At 40.4% G+C, this 17,160-nt stretch overlaps 1 protein-coding gene across 3 annotated transcripts in view; it reads left to right on the top strand.

Annotated features, from left to right (window-relative positions):
* The window catches only part of CNTN4 (contactin 4), an 813,748-nt gene that overhangs the window by 663,345 nt on the left and 133,243 nt on the right, over window positions 1-17,160 (top strand). For all 3 annotated transcript variants that reach the window (XM_032458061.1, XM_032458059.1, XM_032458060.1), the window contains 2 exons: window positions 11,879-12,015; window positions 15,427-15,556. In XM_032458061.1, the coding sequence (XP_032313952.1) occupies window positions 11,879-12,015; window positions 15,427-15,556 (267 nt within the window). The remainder of the gene's footprint in view (window positions 1-11,878; window positions 12,016-15,426; window positions 15,557-17,160) is intronic.

The following is a 17,160-nucleotide window of genomic DNA, read 5'->3' as shown; positions in this document are numbered from 1 at the left end:
AAGATCATAAGCTGGGAGGTTTGCATTCAGGCTTTTCCAGAAGGATTGCACAAAATGGGATTGTGTGAAACCCTTTGTTTGCTGCTTAATTATCATTCCCTGTGTGATTTGGGGCGTGGAGAGTGAAGATGGGGGGCAAGGATGTTGACAGAGCAGAGAGGAAGAAGTTAGGCGGATGTGTTTGGAGGACGGATATTAGTGTGAACACACTTGCAAAGGAACCATTTTCGCTCCTGCCATCAAGCTGTAAATCTGACGCAGGAAATGTTGTGTTATTCATGCTCTTGATTTATTTTTTTTTTCAGCTCTCTGTTTTTCTTCATTTGAATTTTGATTTGGAGCTTGTGTTAATCCTTTGTAATTGCTCCTATTTGGTAGCGGTTTAATGTGGTACCATGAACATTTCAAAATGCACACTATCCAAATTTAGTTTCTATCAGAGTGGAGTGCGACAAATCTCTCTCACCCCGAAGACTTTTTATGTGCAGCTGCTTCTATTCCAATCAAATCGTCGGCATTGATCCAAACATAATATAAATGTAAAACCTCTAGAACGTGGTCTTCAGTTGAGCCTATCTTGGAAACCCTGTTAAGGTATTGATTTGAAATCCAGAAAGGGATTTCATCGGGTAGGCATTTTGAAAGCAAATTGAGTTCTCCCAAACTGGAACATGGCTGAATCTCATCTGTCTGGAGTATTGAAAATAAGTATTATAGACTGATAATTGCTCAATAATGGCTTAAGTAAACAACAGTGTATATTCAAATGATGAGAGTAGTTCTTCAGGGGCAAGATGTGGCCAGAGCGCTAAACGTTCTTACTTCTTGCAATAGCGGATACCACGAAAGTCTGTTTTGCCAATTCTTCTTCCAGAGCATTTTGGTTTTAAGATATGGGGAAAGAATTTTGTTCACTAGTCATAGACGGTTTTCTAGAAGCATGATGAGAAACTGGGTGAAGATTTTGGATATCAGCTAGCCTTCAGTGACCTCAGCCATCTGGCCCTCCTCATACTGGACTCATACCTCTGATACAGCCCAAGGAGGAGAACACACATGCTTCTACAAAGTGTTTTATGCGATGACCTGCGCATCAGTTGGTTGAATAAATATGCACTCTTCTTTTAATCACACATCTTCCTTCCACAATAATAAAGAGCTAACTCTACCCATGCCAAATGACAGACTTAATATTTGACCTTTGCTCTTTCTTAAACTGTGGTGGTTGATATCTTACTCGAGTAATCGAAAAGCAAAAAAACAAACAAACAAACAAACAAACAAAACACAGTTAATTGGCTGGAAAAAATATAAGACTGAAGGTTACAGATTTGTTCAGTGAGATAACAATTTTTAAGTGCTGAGGCTACATTTTTCTCACCAGTGTAATAATTATTTCTCGTATGTCAAGAAGGGGCAACCTGAAAATATTCTAATAAATGGCCAATGTTTTCTTTTGTATTAGTTGAATCGAATTTTTGACTCAGCGGTGGCTGTTCCTGAATGTTATTTGAGTAGCTCAACAAATTCATTGAAGTCACATTCACTTCTATGATTTTCTTTTAAGTGAAATATCTGTTTTCAGTAAGTTAAAAGAGTATGAAATATTCTATCACCTGGAGTTGGCTCTCTAGTAGGTCTGAGATTTCCTGCACTGGCAGAAGAATACTCCGGAGTTCCTGTTTTGGAAAATAACCCTTGTCATTGGCGCCCAGCTTTGTACAGTGAAAGGTTTTTTCAGGGATCCTGCCTTGAAGATGAAAATCAAGTCCTAACAGTGTTTCCCTTTTAAATGAGGTTATCTGCATCCATGCGTGGAGAAAAAAGCAGAATGAAATTTGACTGCTTTTGCTGAAGATAACACAGCTTTTTCCTCAGCTGTCAAGCACCCTCGGTGTTCGAAGCTTGTCAGATGAGTTGACTTCCATGGTACTGGGCTGTTGCCTGTATGTTTATTCTTTTGTTTTTCCTCAACTAGTGTATCAGTGACACGGAAATTATCGAAATGTTTTCATTGTCACCGGAGAGCTTAATTATACAAAAGAGCTTGGCTGTCATCTTTTTTTTTTCTTTCTTTCTTTTTTCTTTTCTTTTTTTTTTTTTTTTTTTTTGGTCTCTTTTGGGTTTTCAGAATGTTCCTAATATCCAGCTGCCTGGATCTCCAATTTAAATGAGTTATTATAATTAAAATCACTGTGTATTTCACAAACGGGAAGAAAGTAGCCCTAGTCACTTACCCGTGAACATCCTGTCTTTGTTGATGAGATAATTTCTTACAACATTAAGATGTGCTGTGCTTGGGGATTATAAACCTTGTGTTTCCGCTTAGAAACCTGCTTCTCTGTTTTTGGTTCCAAGTTGGTGCATCCCATTCATCACCTCTTGACTTCAACCACCGCAGACAGGTGTGCTGACTTCTGTTCTGGGTTGCCATAAGGGCGGTTATTCTGTTCTTGCACTGGAACCATTTAATCTTCCTCCACAGCCCCGTTGGGGGTGGCGCTTCCACTCACTTCCTGGGCGGAGCCCCTGCTTCTGGTTTTCGCTGTGGCTGTGTCTTTGGGTTGGCATGTGCTACTCAAGTTTGGGATGTAGGAAGAACAGAAACTAGTTCAGACAGAGAACATTTTTTCCCCTAGCCCATCTTCCCAGTTTCTTTTTGCCAAGACTTATACTTGACCAGAGTGTATCTAATTTTAATCTGCCCTTTGAGACATTTTTCAGCATAAAAAAAAATTCCTAAAATTAGATCTGTTATATTTTCATGGGTGAAAAACTACAGATCTTTGTCGCTTAAAGGTAGACATTTTCCAAATGATTTTAATATATTATTAGTTTGTTAAAAAAAAAAACTTTCTGTATTGCCTACCATAGGGCAGGCAATGTTAGGCACTTAGAGCTGTAAGACAAACCCCTGTCTTCAAGGAAGTTGTCTTTGACTAGCAGTTGACAAGCAATATACTATGAAGCAAATAAATGAACTGGAAAATTTCATGTGATGAGAGTGTGAAGAGAATGATTAGGAGGCTATGATAGAAAATAACTAAGAATAGAAGAAAGGCGTGGGAAGATAAGGTAGTCAGGGAGGACTTGTCTGAGATTTGACTTCTGAGCTGGAACATAAAGGATGAAAAAGAGCCAGGCTTTCAAGAGGTAGTTCATTCCAGGCAAAAGGTAAGGAAGTGCAAAGGCCCTGAGACAGGAAGCTACTTAACATGTGTGAGATGCATCAAGGAAACCAGTGGAGGTTAACTCATGGTGAGAAGGAGCAAAAGGTTTTGAAACATGGGTGGTTGACAGATTACGCATTATTTGTAAGCTGGGTGGAGTTTGGGTTTTATTCCGATTGTAATGAGAAACCATTGGAGAATTTTAAGCAGGAGAATGAGCCAATCGGATTCATGCTTTTAGAAAACAACTGGCCTTGCTTTGTGGTGACTAGATGACAGGGAGCCAAGAGTAAAAGCAGGACAGTGGGTCAGGAAGCCAACCAGGTGAGAGAGGCTGGTGGCTAGCACTCAAGGAAGGAAAATCAATGGAGATTTGAGATTTAGTTTGGAGTTAGAGCCAGTAAGACACTCTTGTCATTCCTACAGATAGACATTTTATGGATAAGGGAACTGATTCCCAAAGACATAACGTTACTGATTGATGTTTACTCCATAAGAAGTGGAGACAGATTTCAAATGCTACGCCTGTTCCTTCATGTTAGAAGTCCCCAAACTTCAGCGTGCATTAGAATAATCTGAAATTTTTATCAGAGTACAGGAGACTGAGTCCTACCTCCAGAAGTTCTGATTCTGTAGGGCTGGGGTGGGATTTGAGAACTTGCATTTCTTTTAGGTTCCTTGGTCAGGAGGTTGCAGCTTGTCTGGAATCCACATTGTGAGAGTCATTGCTCTGTGCTAGGCTGTTTCCCAGGGGTGGAGTGACGCCAATGCAGTTACATGCAAGCAAAGGTGTTCCTGCTTCTCTTAAAAGCTAACAGCTTGCTGTCACGTCAAGCATTGTAGCCAGCCTCCACAGACAAAGTAGAAGAAGAGTGGGAGAGGAAACCGTCTTTGAAGAAAGAAAGGGGAGCATAAAATGGATTTAATTCACTTGATAATTACTCATCTTTCCACCTCGTTGCGTCTGGATAGTCACTTCCTTTTTGCACAAATAGACCAGTTGAATTATAGTCATCATAGGAACAAAGCATGAACTCGTGGAACCTGATATTTAATGCCTTTTTTACAATTTCTTCTCTATGTAACAGGTGTTAAGTAAAATCATCTTCACCATGAGAAAATAGGGAATATAATTTTTGAGCAATAAACAGGTGATATTTCATAGAATCCTATAATGTTTGAGTTCGAAGGATCTATTGGGGCCAACCCTTTGATTGTTATAACTTTAAAAGTAAGGCCCAAAGGCATAAAATAACTTACCCAAGATGATACGGTGAGCAGGAATTCATCTATGACTAGACTTGCTCTTTCTGTTAAAGGATACATGTTCCTTTTCCTGCCAGTAAGACATTTTAATAAAATAGGTAAAGGGAAAAAAAAATCCATCAGTCATCCAGTTTCTTTTTCTGCTTGTTTTCCACAACCAAAGTCATAAATGAAAACATCCAGATGAACACCTGACGTTTTCTCTTCCTGTTTCCTAGGACAAGCACCTGATCACTGAGTCCAAAAGAGAAATTTCTTTATTTTTCTGTCCAACTTACCATCTATGGCTGTATGTCTGGACCTTGTGGGCGATGGTTCTTTGGCTCTAAAGGCAAAACTGTAGGCTGATGACACTGCACGCGGTGTCTGAGTATCTCTAAGGTCATCAGTGAGTGAATACAGAGCCTCCTGCAGCCCCTCATATTAATCTCCCCACAGATACTCTGTGTGCATGTCATCACTAGATAATATTCAGCCCCACAAAGTGGCTTAAAGGACAGAGCGACCAGAAAAAAGAACCCAGTAGATAAATTAATTTTGCAGCGGAGCAGTCATCTACTTAATTGTCCTGGACATAACTGATACTGAGACCCTCAATTTCTCTGAATGTCTCTTAAGATAAAGTCAGAAATGTTTGCTTCCTTCACTTCAGCTGGTGGTTGCAATTAAGTGGGTTGCTGCAGTTTTTCATGGGGTGCACAGTGAAAGCATATTGTAAATAATGGCCGGTGGGCAGTGATACAGGAGTGGGGTTACAGGGTCCTTACCCCATGAGAAACTTCAGACCAGGGAAGAAATAGTCACAGCAAGGACAGTGTATGGAAGTGAAATTCAGTCTCCTTACTCTGTGTGGCCGCAAAAGGCAGAAGTCGTTGTTACAATCTTTATCTATCAAGATATATTGTTTAAATCTACTTGTAGCAAGTTTTGCATGGGTGGATTCGTTTATCTGAATGTTTCTGTGCTTGTCTAAAGCAGCAGTTCTCATATTTTTGGTTTCAGGCCTCCTTTTCACTCTGAAAGATTATAGAAGACTCCAAATTGCTTATGTGGGTTGTATCTATCAATATATAGCATATTAGCAATTAATACTGAGAATTTAATTTAGTACTTTATTTATTTTAAAATAACAATAATATAACCAGTGTATGTTAATATAATTAATATTATGTTTAAAGAAAACTGACTGTATTTCTCTAAACAAATAAGAGGGACATTGTTTAGGTTTTGGCAAATCTCTTTCCTATCTGTCTTAACAGAAAAAAAGCTAGATTCTTGTATGTGCTTTTGTATTTAATCTATCATGACTGTTGTTTTGGTCGAAGTATATGAAGAAAAGCTGGTCTCACATAGATGTGTAGGTGGAAAGAAAGGCTCTCATGGGCTTCCTGAAAGAGACTTGGGGAACCCCAGTGACCCTTAGACACACTTTGAGAACCATCGAGCCAAAAGAATACTCCCATTGCCGTTGCTGGCGGGGACGTATTTTGAGAGCCTGTAGACAGCAGACATTGAAGCCAAGCAAGAATACGTGCCAGTCCTAACTGAGCCACTTTCTGAATGTGGACTTTTATGTCTCTGGACCTCATCAGTAAAATGGGGCAGTGACACTTAACTTTCAGGTTATTATGAGTCTGAGAAATAACATGTATAAAGTAATGCAGATTGAGATAGTCTATAAATACTCCGTGTTCATGATTGGAAGTATTTTGCTCAGAAGATGGATAGGGGATGGAGAAAGGGATGAATTCAACTCAGTAAGAGCACAACCAGAGAAACACTAGGCAGTGATTGAGTTGAGGATTAAAAATAAATATAAAGCCATTCATCTGTTAGGCTAGACAGGAGCTTGGTGCCTTTGGGTGGAAGTGGGCTTAGTGAACTAGCCTTAAGCCCTTTTTTATGAACATATTCCTGATTTCAAGTTCTTTTTTATTCCATGATTCATTTCTGAAGTTCTGAAATGACAACAGCACACCTGAAGAAAAGAGAAAATGTGTGCTTTTATAGAAATTGGTTAGCAATAAAAGAGTTAAAGCGACTCGTACAAAAACAATACAAGTGATGGCATGGAACAGCTATTTGTGCCCAACGAGCTGTGATGTGTTCACGAGGATTGCAGTTGACAGATCAGGGAAGGCTTCATGGAGGAGGTGTTTCTGGAGAGTGAAAACTGGATAGGGGATGAAAGGGAGGAGTACATTCCAAAAAGACAAGATGTTATGAACAAAGATATGAGGTAGGATCTAGCTTATTGGATTTGAGGACAAAGAAAACCCTTATTTGACAGGAGCAGTGTGTTCACTGGGCATACTTGGAGAGGAAGTGAGAGAACTAGGTGGACCCAGATGGGAGAGTACTTCAAGTATTAACCTATAAATATGAACTGTTGGTAATGTTGCTTATTTTGTACAACATTTACAGGGTGCGAAGTGTATTCACACAGCCTATCCATTATCTCACACCTGGATTACTTCCTACAATTATATCTGTTTTATTTTATTAATAAATGCATATTAATAGAAATATTCCTGCTTTGGATTGCCCTTAAGTGTGCCTTCACATAGTTGGTTTTTACATTCTGTGTGGCTTCTCATTGTTACCTGTGAGACGACTGGCCTGATGGCACTCTGCCATTGCCAGAAGTGAAATTGCTGTGTAACTTATGTACAGATGCAGAGACCATAAATGGGAAAGTCTGAGTGAAGCACTAATTAACAGAGAACCCAAGAGATCCAAGGATTCAGGTGGGTCAGGAGGTAATCTAAAGGCTTAGTGCATTGAAGTCAGAAGGGGCTTTAGACTCTGTCAGGTCCAGCCTCCCCTCGATTCAAATGTGAAAACTTAAGCCCTCCATCTCCAAGCTCCAAATCCAAAGCTTTTTTTAAAAAATGATGAGATTTTTTACCTCAAAATTTTATTTTTCAAAGTGCAGGTGTTGTTAAATTGTCATATTCCTTTTTTTTTTTAACATGAAATTCTCAATATTTAAAACAAAGCAAGGCTGCTTTTGTTGAAGGAGGTCCCTCCCAAGACCCCTCAGAGCTTCACAGAGCTGACTTTGAAAACCCTCATTAGGATGATGACGGCTGTTTTGTAGGGAGTGGATGCGAGCCTGAAGTCAGAGGACTGGTGATTATGAGGGGGGATCAAATTTGGACACTGCCACACGACACAATATGAGTATTTCTTGTAAAGTTGCTCCTTCCTTTCAGTGGCTTCTGCGAATGGGAAGTCAGGGGTTTAAGAGAAGACTGGAACAATAAATGAGAAGACTCTTCAGTAAGGTTGGAAAATAAATCGCTCAAGTTCTGGGAATGTTGGATTCAGATATTGAGAATATCTCAGTGATTCTGTCAACAGTACAAGAATTCCAGGCTGGAGATAAAGATTTAGAAAGCAACTATACATATGTGTGTGTGTGTGTGTGTGTATGATAAACTGAAGCCAAGTAATTATCTTCAGGTTCATAAAGCTCATGACCAAATATTTCTTTTCTTTTCTTTTTTTTTTCAATTTGAAGTATAGTCAGTTTACAGTATTATGTTAGTTTCTGGTGTACAGCATAGTGATAGAGTTTTATACATATATATTTATATATACATTCCTTCTCAATGTAGGTTATTACAAGATCTTGAATATAGTTCCCTGTACTATACAATATAACCTTGTCGTTTATCTGTTTTATATATAGAGTAGTTAGCATCTGCAAATCCTGAACTTCCAATTTATCGCTCCCCATCCCTTCCCCCCTGGTAACCATGAGTTTGTTTCCTCATACTAAGTGAAGTAAGCCAGAAAGAGAAAGAAAAATACCATATGATACCAATATATTTCTTAAGCAATGTTAGCCAAACCTCTGCATTCCCTGGAGAGATTCATCTTCTCCAAGATTGTGAAACCAGCCAGAAATCATTTTGAATGGCCACAGGTCATCACTGGTAATAGCAATTTAATTTTTTTTTTTTTTTGCCCATTATAGCCTTTATTTTAGATTTTTAAATTTCTAAGGTCAAAGGCTCATGATGGCATTTCTTTCTATTAGCGATGAGGCAGTCAGAAAGTCACATGCCTCTGAGAATTGTTTGACCACTAAGTTCAAATTATAACTGTCTGCAGTCTAAATTGTTACTAGGTAAGATGCTTGCATGGTTCCAGAGGCTAGAAGATAGATTGATTTAGGTCATGTCTGGCAGTTATTGAGCAAAAGATTGAAATGAAGAGCTTGTTCATCTATTCAAGAGACTAACAGTGTCACAGGGTCAAGTAAAACACAACCATTTCACCTTATATTTGAATTTGTATCTTGAGAACAAGACTTAAGGTGTTTTAGAGGAGAGATTCTTTTGTTCAAACCTTGAAAGAGCATGAATGGCTGAAACAGATGGTTCCCTGTTGATGTGAAGCTGTGATTAATTCTATGTAGTATTTGGGATCTAGACATATATTACCCAAAAAGGCGTTTAGACATAATCTGCTTTGTGGAATAATAGGGTTGAATCAACATGTATAAGCCTTCCTTGGTGCTATTTTTTAGACATGGAATTATAAAATGGAGTTGAACCTAGATATTAAGTGATAAATACCATGGATCCACATGCATTATCAAGGGGAAAAAAAAAGAAAATAGAAAGAAAGAAAGAAAGGAAAGAAAGGAAGGAAGGAAGGAAGGAAGGAAGGAAGAAAGAAAGAAAGAAAGAGAAGGAAGGAAGGAAAGGAACGAAGGAAGGAAGGAAGGAAGGAAGGAAGAAAGAAGAAAGAAAGAAAGAAAGAAAGAAAGAAAGAAAAAGAAAGAAAGAAAGAAAACAGTGTTTTGTATCCTGCACTAAAATGGGCCATTTTTCATCCAAGGACATTGAACTGGGTGACCCGAAGAGATACGGCAGGAGAAACCTGTGTGGGCATTTGCCCTGTAGACCTGCAACTGGCATGTTAGAAGAAAGATTATCTCATTCTTTGCCATTTATATAATATAATATTCTGTTCCTGATTTCCCTGGGCCCAGATACTGACTTCAAGAGGAACATGTCTGTATCATTTCAGACTTGGCATCTATGAATTAATTTTACTTAAAAAAAAAAAAAGAAAAGTACTTGACAGTGTCTCACCGAGACTGACTTTGTTGATTTCACCTTGGCCAGCACAAGTAGCTACCACAGAGCATTCTCGTCGAGCACCTTAACCTCCCTAACCCTGTCAGAAGAGACAGAATGAGCCCTCAGAAGCGTTTAATTAGTTAGAACTTTGCAAGGTCTTTTCAAAACCCCCTCAAGCCCTCCCTTCCCATCCGCACCTCCTTTCTGAGATTGCAAGGTTATGCCGCCAGCTTTCTGTGTTTTTGAAAGAAAGCAATGAATAAGCCCAAGAGTTACAGGAAATCTGTGACATTGAAATCTCCGTCTCTGCATGTGGTTTTGATGTTTCCTTTTTGAACTTCGACTTGACATTGCTTCATAAGTTACATTTGCCCTTCCATTCTTTCCTTCCTCCCTCTCTTTGAAAAGTTTGGCTGAGTTGTTAATATTCCGCACAGATTTCTGTAGCTTTTCTTGTTTGCTTTGTTTTCGTAAACTCTGTGGGGGGTAAATATTCAGCAGGTTGAATGTGAAATCAGGCACACCACTGCCGTTAGCCCTATCAGGGTTACACATCCAACTCTCCAAGCAGAGAACTAAAAAAGGTATTTACCTTTTGAGGTCCTTTTGCGTTAGCAGCGGGATGGTAAAGAACAATGGCCAACTTGCAGCTCTCGAGGATGAAGGTTATAACCCTTCGTTCAAGTTGATGCTTGTTGATGTTAGAACTTTTCTGGAAAGTTGACCCTTTCAGCTTCCCCTCATGTGCAGCAATGAATCATCCTCATCACTAGAGGGGTTTGTAAAACTGTGTTTTACTCTTTGAAAAACATGAAATTGCTTATCGGTGGCAAAAAGGAGAAAGCATCATTTATTCAGGGACCTAGAGACCTCTGCGGGTTAAGCGACTTGTTGAATGTTTTTCCAGTTTTGCTTCTTATTGGAAAGGTAAGATAGACAGCTTGCCCTCAACACTAGTAATTTCCTTTTGAATTAAATTATGGATGATTGGTGGCCTCACTGAATGAAAATACTGAGGTCAAGTCAGCTAAGAGGCGTGTTAAGGTTATTGAATACTATCTTCTCATTAAATACTGATATCAGTTCTGACTGTTAGGTTTACACTGATAGGCACTACCCTATAGTAATGCCCTAGAGAAGATATCATTCCAGAATGACAGCTATGTTCTCCTGTGTGAACTTTGAGCTGAAAGTTTTCTGCCTACATACATTTGCCATTACAGTTACCAATAGCATGAGTCATGCTTTAGGCAAGGCTTGTATTTAGGAGGACTTATTATAGAAAGTGGCTCAACGTTGTCTTTATCTCCCATGAGAACAAGGAAAGAAAATGTGACTTCAATTGAAGTGTGAGAAATGTGACATCATTTTGGTGGGGGCTGGTGTAGAGGACACCAGGCAATGTGGGAATTAAGTGTTGTCTTGAGTTCCTGTGTTAGACTGTGGGAGGGACTTGATTTCTTAAGAAGGTCTTGGAGAAACGCAGGACTCAATCAGAAATTTGGGATTCTAGGACTGTACCTTTGTGGACGACATTCTGTCAATATGAAATAGTCAATAATAGAAAATTATGATAATCTTGAAGGAGGAAGGAGTCACAAAAATTATCTATATGATGTGTAGGAGAGATACCACAAAATACAGTGCCTTAAATAAGTTTATTTCTCTCACACTTCTCTACAAAAAGACCCAGGTGGGTCTGGGGCTGCTTTGCTCCACAGGGTCATTCAAGGTCCAAGGCTGGCAGGTCAGGGTTCGCATCTTACAGAGCTTCATCTCTGAGCCCAAAGCTGTTTCAGTGGCCACTTTTTCCAATCAATGGGAAGGGGCAATGCGAGGCTAGGGCAAATGTTTTAAGTAAATAACCTGGAAGTTGCTCTCATCTCTTTCATACTCACCACGTATCATTAGTATGAACTTAGTCACATGGTTACCTCCAGCTACAAAGGAATCTGAGAAATGCAGGGTGTAGCTCAGGAAACATGAGCCCAGCCAGAAGTTCTAGGGTGGTCGGGGAGACTTCTCCTGCTAAAAGGAAAAAGGGGGAACAGATACTTGGGGGAGGAGGGCAGTTAATTTTACCTGTACGTCTAATGGTAGTTTTATTCATTCTGCCTTTAGTGATGAGAAAGCCAGCCTCATGGACTACAAGAACAGGACATTCAGAGTTGGACAGAGAGTAGGGTGTTTTATAAAAGCACCCCGTGAACTCCTATCCAGCCTTGTATAACCTCTATAAATGGGATTTTATTATAAGCCTATTTTTGTCCCTTGATTGCATATGATAAATGTGGACTGAACAGGCACTGAATGTATGTCTTGTCTTTGCTTTGTGAACTGCTATAGCTCAACCTAATTGGATTCAAAAAATAAATGATATCCATGTGGCCATTGAAGAAAATGTCTTCTGGGAATGCAAAGCCAACGGAAGGCCCAAACCTACATACAAGTGGCTAAAAAATGGCAAACCCCTGCTAACGCAGGTAAGCAAATGACTGATAATTGTGTCTTTAATATTGGCTGTGATGGTTAAGATGGCTTTGTTGCTATAGAAACAGAAATATGGCCAGTTGTTTCCAAAATAATATGCAACCAAATGCCATTAATAGTGGAAAATGTGGAAGTGAATGCACGTGATAGGTAGAAACGGTACGTAAATCCAATTATTCAGCTTTATTTAGCCTTGATAAGCATCTATACTGGATCTTTGGTCTTCTCAGATTGAGATCTCTGGCTGTACAGCTGGAAAGTCATGCTGACGGTCTGGAACATGTAATTGTGCTGAGATGCAAGTCTGTGTGTACACTAGACAGGAGTGCGTGAGTGAGGCAGACCTCTCAGCACCCAAATCCCCTCCTTCAGTGGGCTTTGTTACTATTGTCTTCTGTCTGGGGAGACTGGTGGACAACATGGTTGAAAATGTTCACCAGCAGAACACCCAGTCTGCCTTAAACGTGTGGTAACGCCGAATGCAAGCATAAGATTAACATCTCTGATGCAACAGAAATAGAACAGAAACTAAAAGCAATGACTGAGGCTGGAGATACCACCCTGCAGGCCTGGGAGCAGGCAGTAGTAGGTGAGAGCTTGGGTATAATCAATCCTCTCTGGAGACAGGGTACAATATCCGTGTAGCTAAGGCTTAAGTGAAGATTACAGCCAAGCTGCTGCCTGATAGGACAGGGCGGTGTAAGAGAGGAGGACAGTCCTGGGCCACGCCCCACACTCGCCCTGGCCGGGAGCTGCAGTCATCCCCATGTCCTTGCCGATCAGGGCCTGAGAGAAGTCATGAGTGTATCTGTTTCTAGACCAGTGGCCAGGGGAGGAGGTGGAGGCAACCACAAAACTAAAGAACAGGGAGGAGAAGACAAACAAAAATAACTCTGTTTCAAAATAAGCCTGCAGCGGGGAGGATATAGCTCAAGTGGTAGAGTGTAAGCCTAGCATACAAAAGGTCCTGGGTTCAATCCGCAGTACCTCCTCTAGAAATAAATGAATGAACTGAATTATCTTCCCCCCAAAATAAATTAATTTAAAAAAACAGAGTCCAAAATAAACCTGCAAACCAATATTCCAAACCATATGCAAAAAAAATTTTTTTTTGTTTGGAAAGATAATCAACCCATAGAGCCATCTAAGAAATAGGAATAAGTCTATTTAGGATGCTTAAAGAGATAAAGTGAAGAAATCATGCCCATGAAAAGAAACAAGATATTTTGAAAAGATAGCAGATTTTTTTCTTTGACAAACACAATAGAAATAGAAATAGAGATTTAGAACCATTGAAATGAAAATTCTACTTAGACTGTTCATTTTGTAAGGGGAAATGAGAGGTTATAGCAACAGCCACAAAGGACTTGGAAGGCGTGCTTCTCAAACAATTTTAACAAGTTCTCCCCTGTCCTGCCACTTCAAACACAGTCTCATCTGATATTCATCAGGGACCTTACGAGATAAATGCTATTGTTATGCCCATTTTACAGACAGGGAAACTGACCTGCCTGTAAAATGGGCATAATTGAGCAATTTGCCTAAGATCAAATCATTAGTTAGTCTCAGAGCTGAGATCCAAATATTAAATGTCTACTAGATTCAGAACTACTGAAGTTTGCCTTTCAGAATTGGTTATATGGGAATTTTCTTAAGGAAAATGTATGTGGGGTAGGAGATGTGGCATAAAGGGGGAAAAAAAGCTTAAGTGCTCTTGGAAAGCATTTCAGAAATCGCTCTGTCTTTGGATTTTCTCAAAACAGACTCTGACGAAGAGATTTGCCTGCAGGAAGTATGTTGCGGGTGCCGTTGTGAGCCTCACCTCTGAAGGAGTTGGGGATCTAGGGGATGGAGATGTTAAACAGTCTTGCAGTTGCAGTAGAGACCTTCAGGAGGCGCTTGGGAGCAGGGTGGTCCTTAAAAGGCTGGTCCTTTAAATTTGCCCAAGTTGCAGCAAGGCAGCCGGGCCTTTGCAACCTCACAATGACCAGTCATTGGATTTCAGCAAAGGACAGTGCCTGGAGGCAGGCTCAGCTGTGGTCCATCATCACACTTAGCAGCTGGAAGAATAAGGACCTTGGTTCTGAAAGGAGTATCTGGATGGTACCCCCTGAATCTGCTAGGACAGGCGGGGCATTGACAAGATACAGGACCGCCCATCCAAATGGAGCGAGTCTTGACAAAGAAATAGGAGTGGAGTGGGGGTGGGGGACGACCTTAGAACGAGGAGCAGTTTTGGCCAGTTTAGTTTTCCGTATTGTATTTTCCTACCGAATTCAAATATTCGCTGACATTTGATTTGTCCCTCAGTCCCCAAGTTGAGAGTCAGATTTTCCTGCTCAGATCTCCTCTCCGGTCAGTCCCCGGGGAAGAGCGCCTGCTCTGGGCACTGGCCGGGATGCGGGTGTGCAGAGCCGCAGCAAAGGGCTGTGTGGTGAGCCCAGCCCACACCCTGCCACGGGAGGGCCCCTGCCCGTCCCAAGATTCTCTTAATTCTAAAAGCCAAACGCAAACGGATCACTAGACTGTAGGTACCCAGGTTAACTGGCGTTTTCCTCCCTTTATTTAATGTGAGGCAACCTGGATGCGAGGTTCGTTCAAAGCCTAATACAATGTCTGCCCAGCTAAATCACAACCCTGAGGCAAACAGAAAACCAGTACATCTTTATGCATTTTACTCTTTAAAATGGCAGGTAGAAAAGAGGTTCCTGGAACATGGCTCCCGGAATAGAGGAAATCTTTTGGGGTACTTATAAAAACTGACATAACCTCTGGCTGATGAATGAGGATGGTCTGTTGTTCTAGACACTAGCTTTGCTTTCTTCAGACTGGCTGCCAGCAGATGGTCCGAAGCTTAGCTCATGCCACCAATAGCACTCGAGTAAGGGAAGAACATTATTAATACCTACGCCTTTTCTTAGTAAACTTCAGCTGATGTCATATATGTGTCTCTGCTTCATCCAAGAAGATGACAGTCCTATTAACCTTCAAAGTGATTGCCTGCTCATAATCTGAGTGTTTCAACTACTCTAAACTATAAATTGAGTTGTATTTCCCACCCCTTACCCCCTTGGAGTAGCACCAAGCCTTGGAGTAAAAAAAAAAATGTATTTTAAATTTCATCTGTTTAGAGCGGATATTAATCTGAACGGTTTCACTCTTAAATCAATAAGAACTCGAGAGATTCCTACAATTTAAATCCCATTTACCAACTGATGTACCGGTTGTTCCATTTAGCATCTGACCTGCAACAAATTTAGCTGACAGATTAATAGATCATGTTATGTAAATTGCTTATGTGATGGCTATCTTCTTCCCCTTAAGCCCCTTTGATATAACAGGTAGCAAGATTGCCTGAAGGTCTCAGTTGCAGAAGGTCATTGTTTTGTGTTCCTCTTTCACAGGATAGAATTCAAATCGAGCAAGGAATGCTCAACATAACAGTAGTGAACCTCTCAGATGCTGGCATGTACCAGTGTGTGGCAGAGAATAAACACGGAGTTATCTTTTCCAGCGCGGAGCTGAGCGTTATAGGTGAGTCTTCGTACTGGAAAGAAAAAAGAGTAAAACCTTTAACTTACTGAACTAACATGTGCTTTGCCAAGCATAAATGTTCCATCCAAGAAAAGGAGTGAAGGGATCTTTAGACCGAGGATATTGCTCAGGAAACAAGTAATGTGTTCCACCAGCAGTGAGAAGAGACCACTTTCTGAATCAGCTGCTTCTGATGCTGAGGATGGGTTAATGCAGTTCCCTCGGCGCTCATTTTTATTCCTCTATCGGTCGTTCTGCTAAATCGAGCCCAGTTTCTGAAATGCTTTGGTGTCTGTGGCTGCCACCCTGATTGGCTGCAACTTCAGCTTGGAGGGAGAAGGAGCTGCCTCGGTGTGGAAAGGTTTATTTGAACAGCTGGCAGATTACGTCTTGTTCTTTCACATCTGAATTTTCCAGACTGTGCACTAGCGGTCTGCCCCTCCGGCTCTATCTTTCACCTGGGGCCCCTTTCCTCCTGCTCTTCAGCTAGGCTGACCTTCCTGTGCTAGACAGTCACCGTCCTCCCCTCCTGCACAGGCCACCAGCACGCACCTGTTCCTCTGCCTGAGATGCTCCGCCATCACCTCTTCCTTTCATTAACTCCTCTCCATCCTCCCACTCCAGCTCCGTGGATGCTTCCTCAGGAAACCACACCAGGCCCTAGGCCCCGGTCAACTCCTCCTGTTACATTTTATTTTTTATTGAAGTATAGTCAGTTTACAGTGTTGTGTCAGTTCCTGGCATACAGCATAATGTTTCAATCACAAATGCACATCCATATATTCCTTTTCACATTCTTTTTCATTATAAATTACTGTAAGATACTGAATATAGCTTCCTATGCTACACTCACAGACATAGGAAACAAACTTATGGTTACCAGGGTGGGAAGGGATAAATTGGGAGGTCAAGATGTGCAGGTACTAACTTTTTTTTAACATTTTTTATTGATTTATAATCATTTTACAATGTTGTGTCAAATTCCAGTTGTAGAGCACAATTTTTGAGTTTTACATGAACATGTATATATTCATTGTCACATTTTTTTCTCTGCGAGCTCCCACAAGATCTTGTCTATATTTCCCTGTGTTATACAGTATAATCATGTTTATCTAGTCTACATTTTGAAATCCCAGTCTATTCCTTCCCACCCCCTGGATTCTAACTTCTATTACATTTTTGTCTGGCCTTTTAACTCACCTTTATAACAGATGCTCCAAGTGCATGTTGCGTTTGTTACTGTGACTTTTCTGCCTTTTTCTCTCCCCGCACTTTAACTTCCCCATGGTGTCAAGGACCATATTTGGCTTAACTCATCATTTAACCCTCAGGACTTAATGCAATATTGAAGCACATAGAACACACTCGGTAAATAATGAATGAATGAAAGAATGAATGACTACAGTAGGTGATGAAGGAGTTGAGGGACTGTTTTAAAAAATGAAGTAATGAGTTTAGTAAATAATTGAAAGCATAAGTTAAGTGGATTAACAAACCAATGGGCATTAAAAAAAAAAAAAAAAAAAGTCCAGGCCATCAACTTGCATTTGTCTCATAGAAAAATCTTGACTCTGACTCAGAATTTATCTCAAGTATCTGAGCAG

The sequence above is a fragment of the Camelus ferus genome, chromosome 17 (genome assembly GCF_009834535.1).
Source record: "Camelus ferus isolate YT-003-E chromosome 17, BCGSAC_Cfer_1.0, whole genome shotgun sequence".
In the NCBI taxonomy this organism is placed as follows: Eukaryota; Metazoa; Chordata; class Mammalia; order Artiodactyla; family Camelidae; genus Camelus; species Camelus ferus.
Note: the sequence above shows the minus strand (reverse complement) of the source record. Positions and strands in the feature narration are given on the sequence as shown.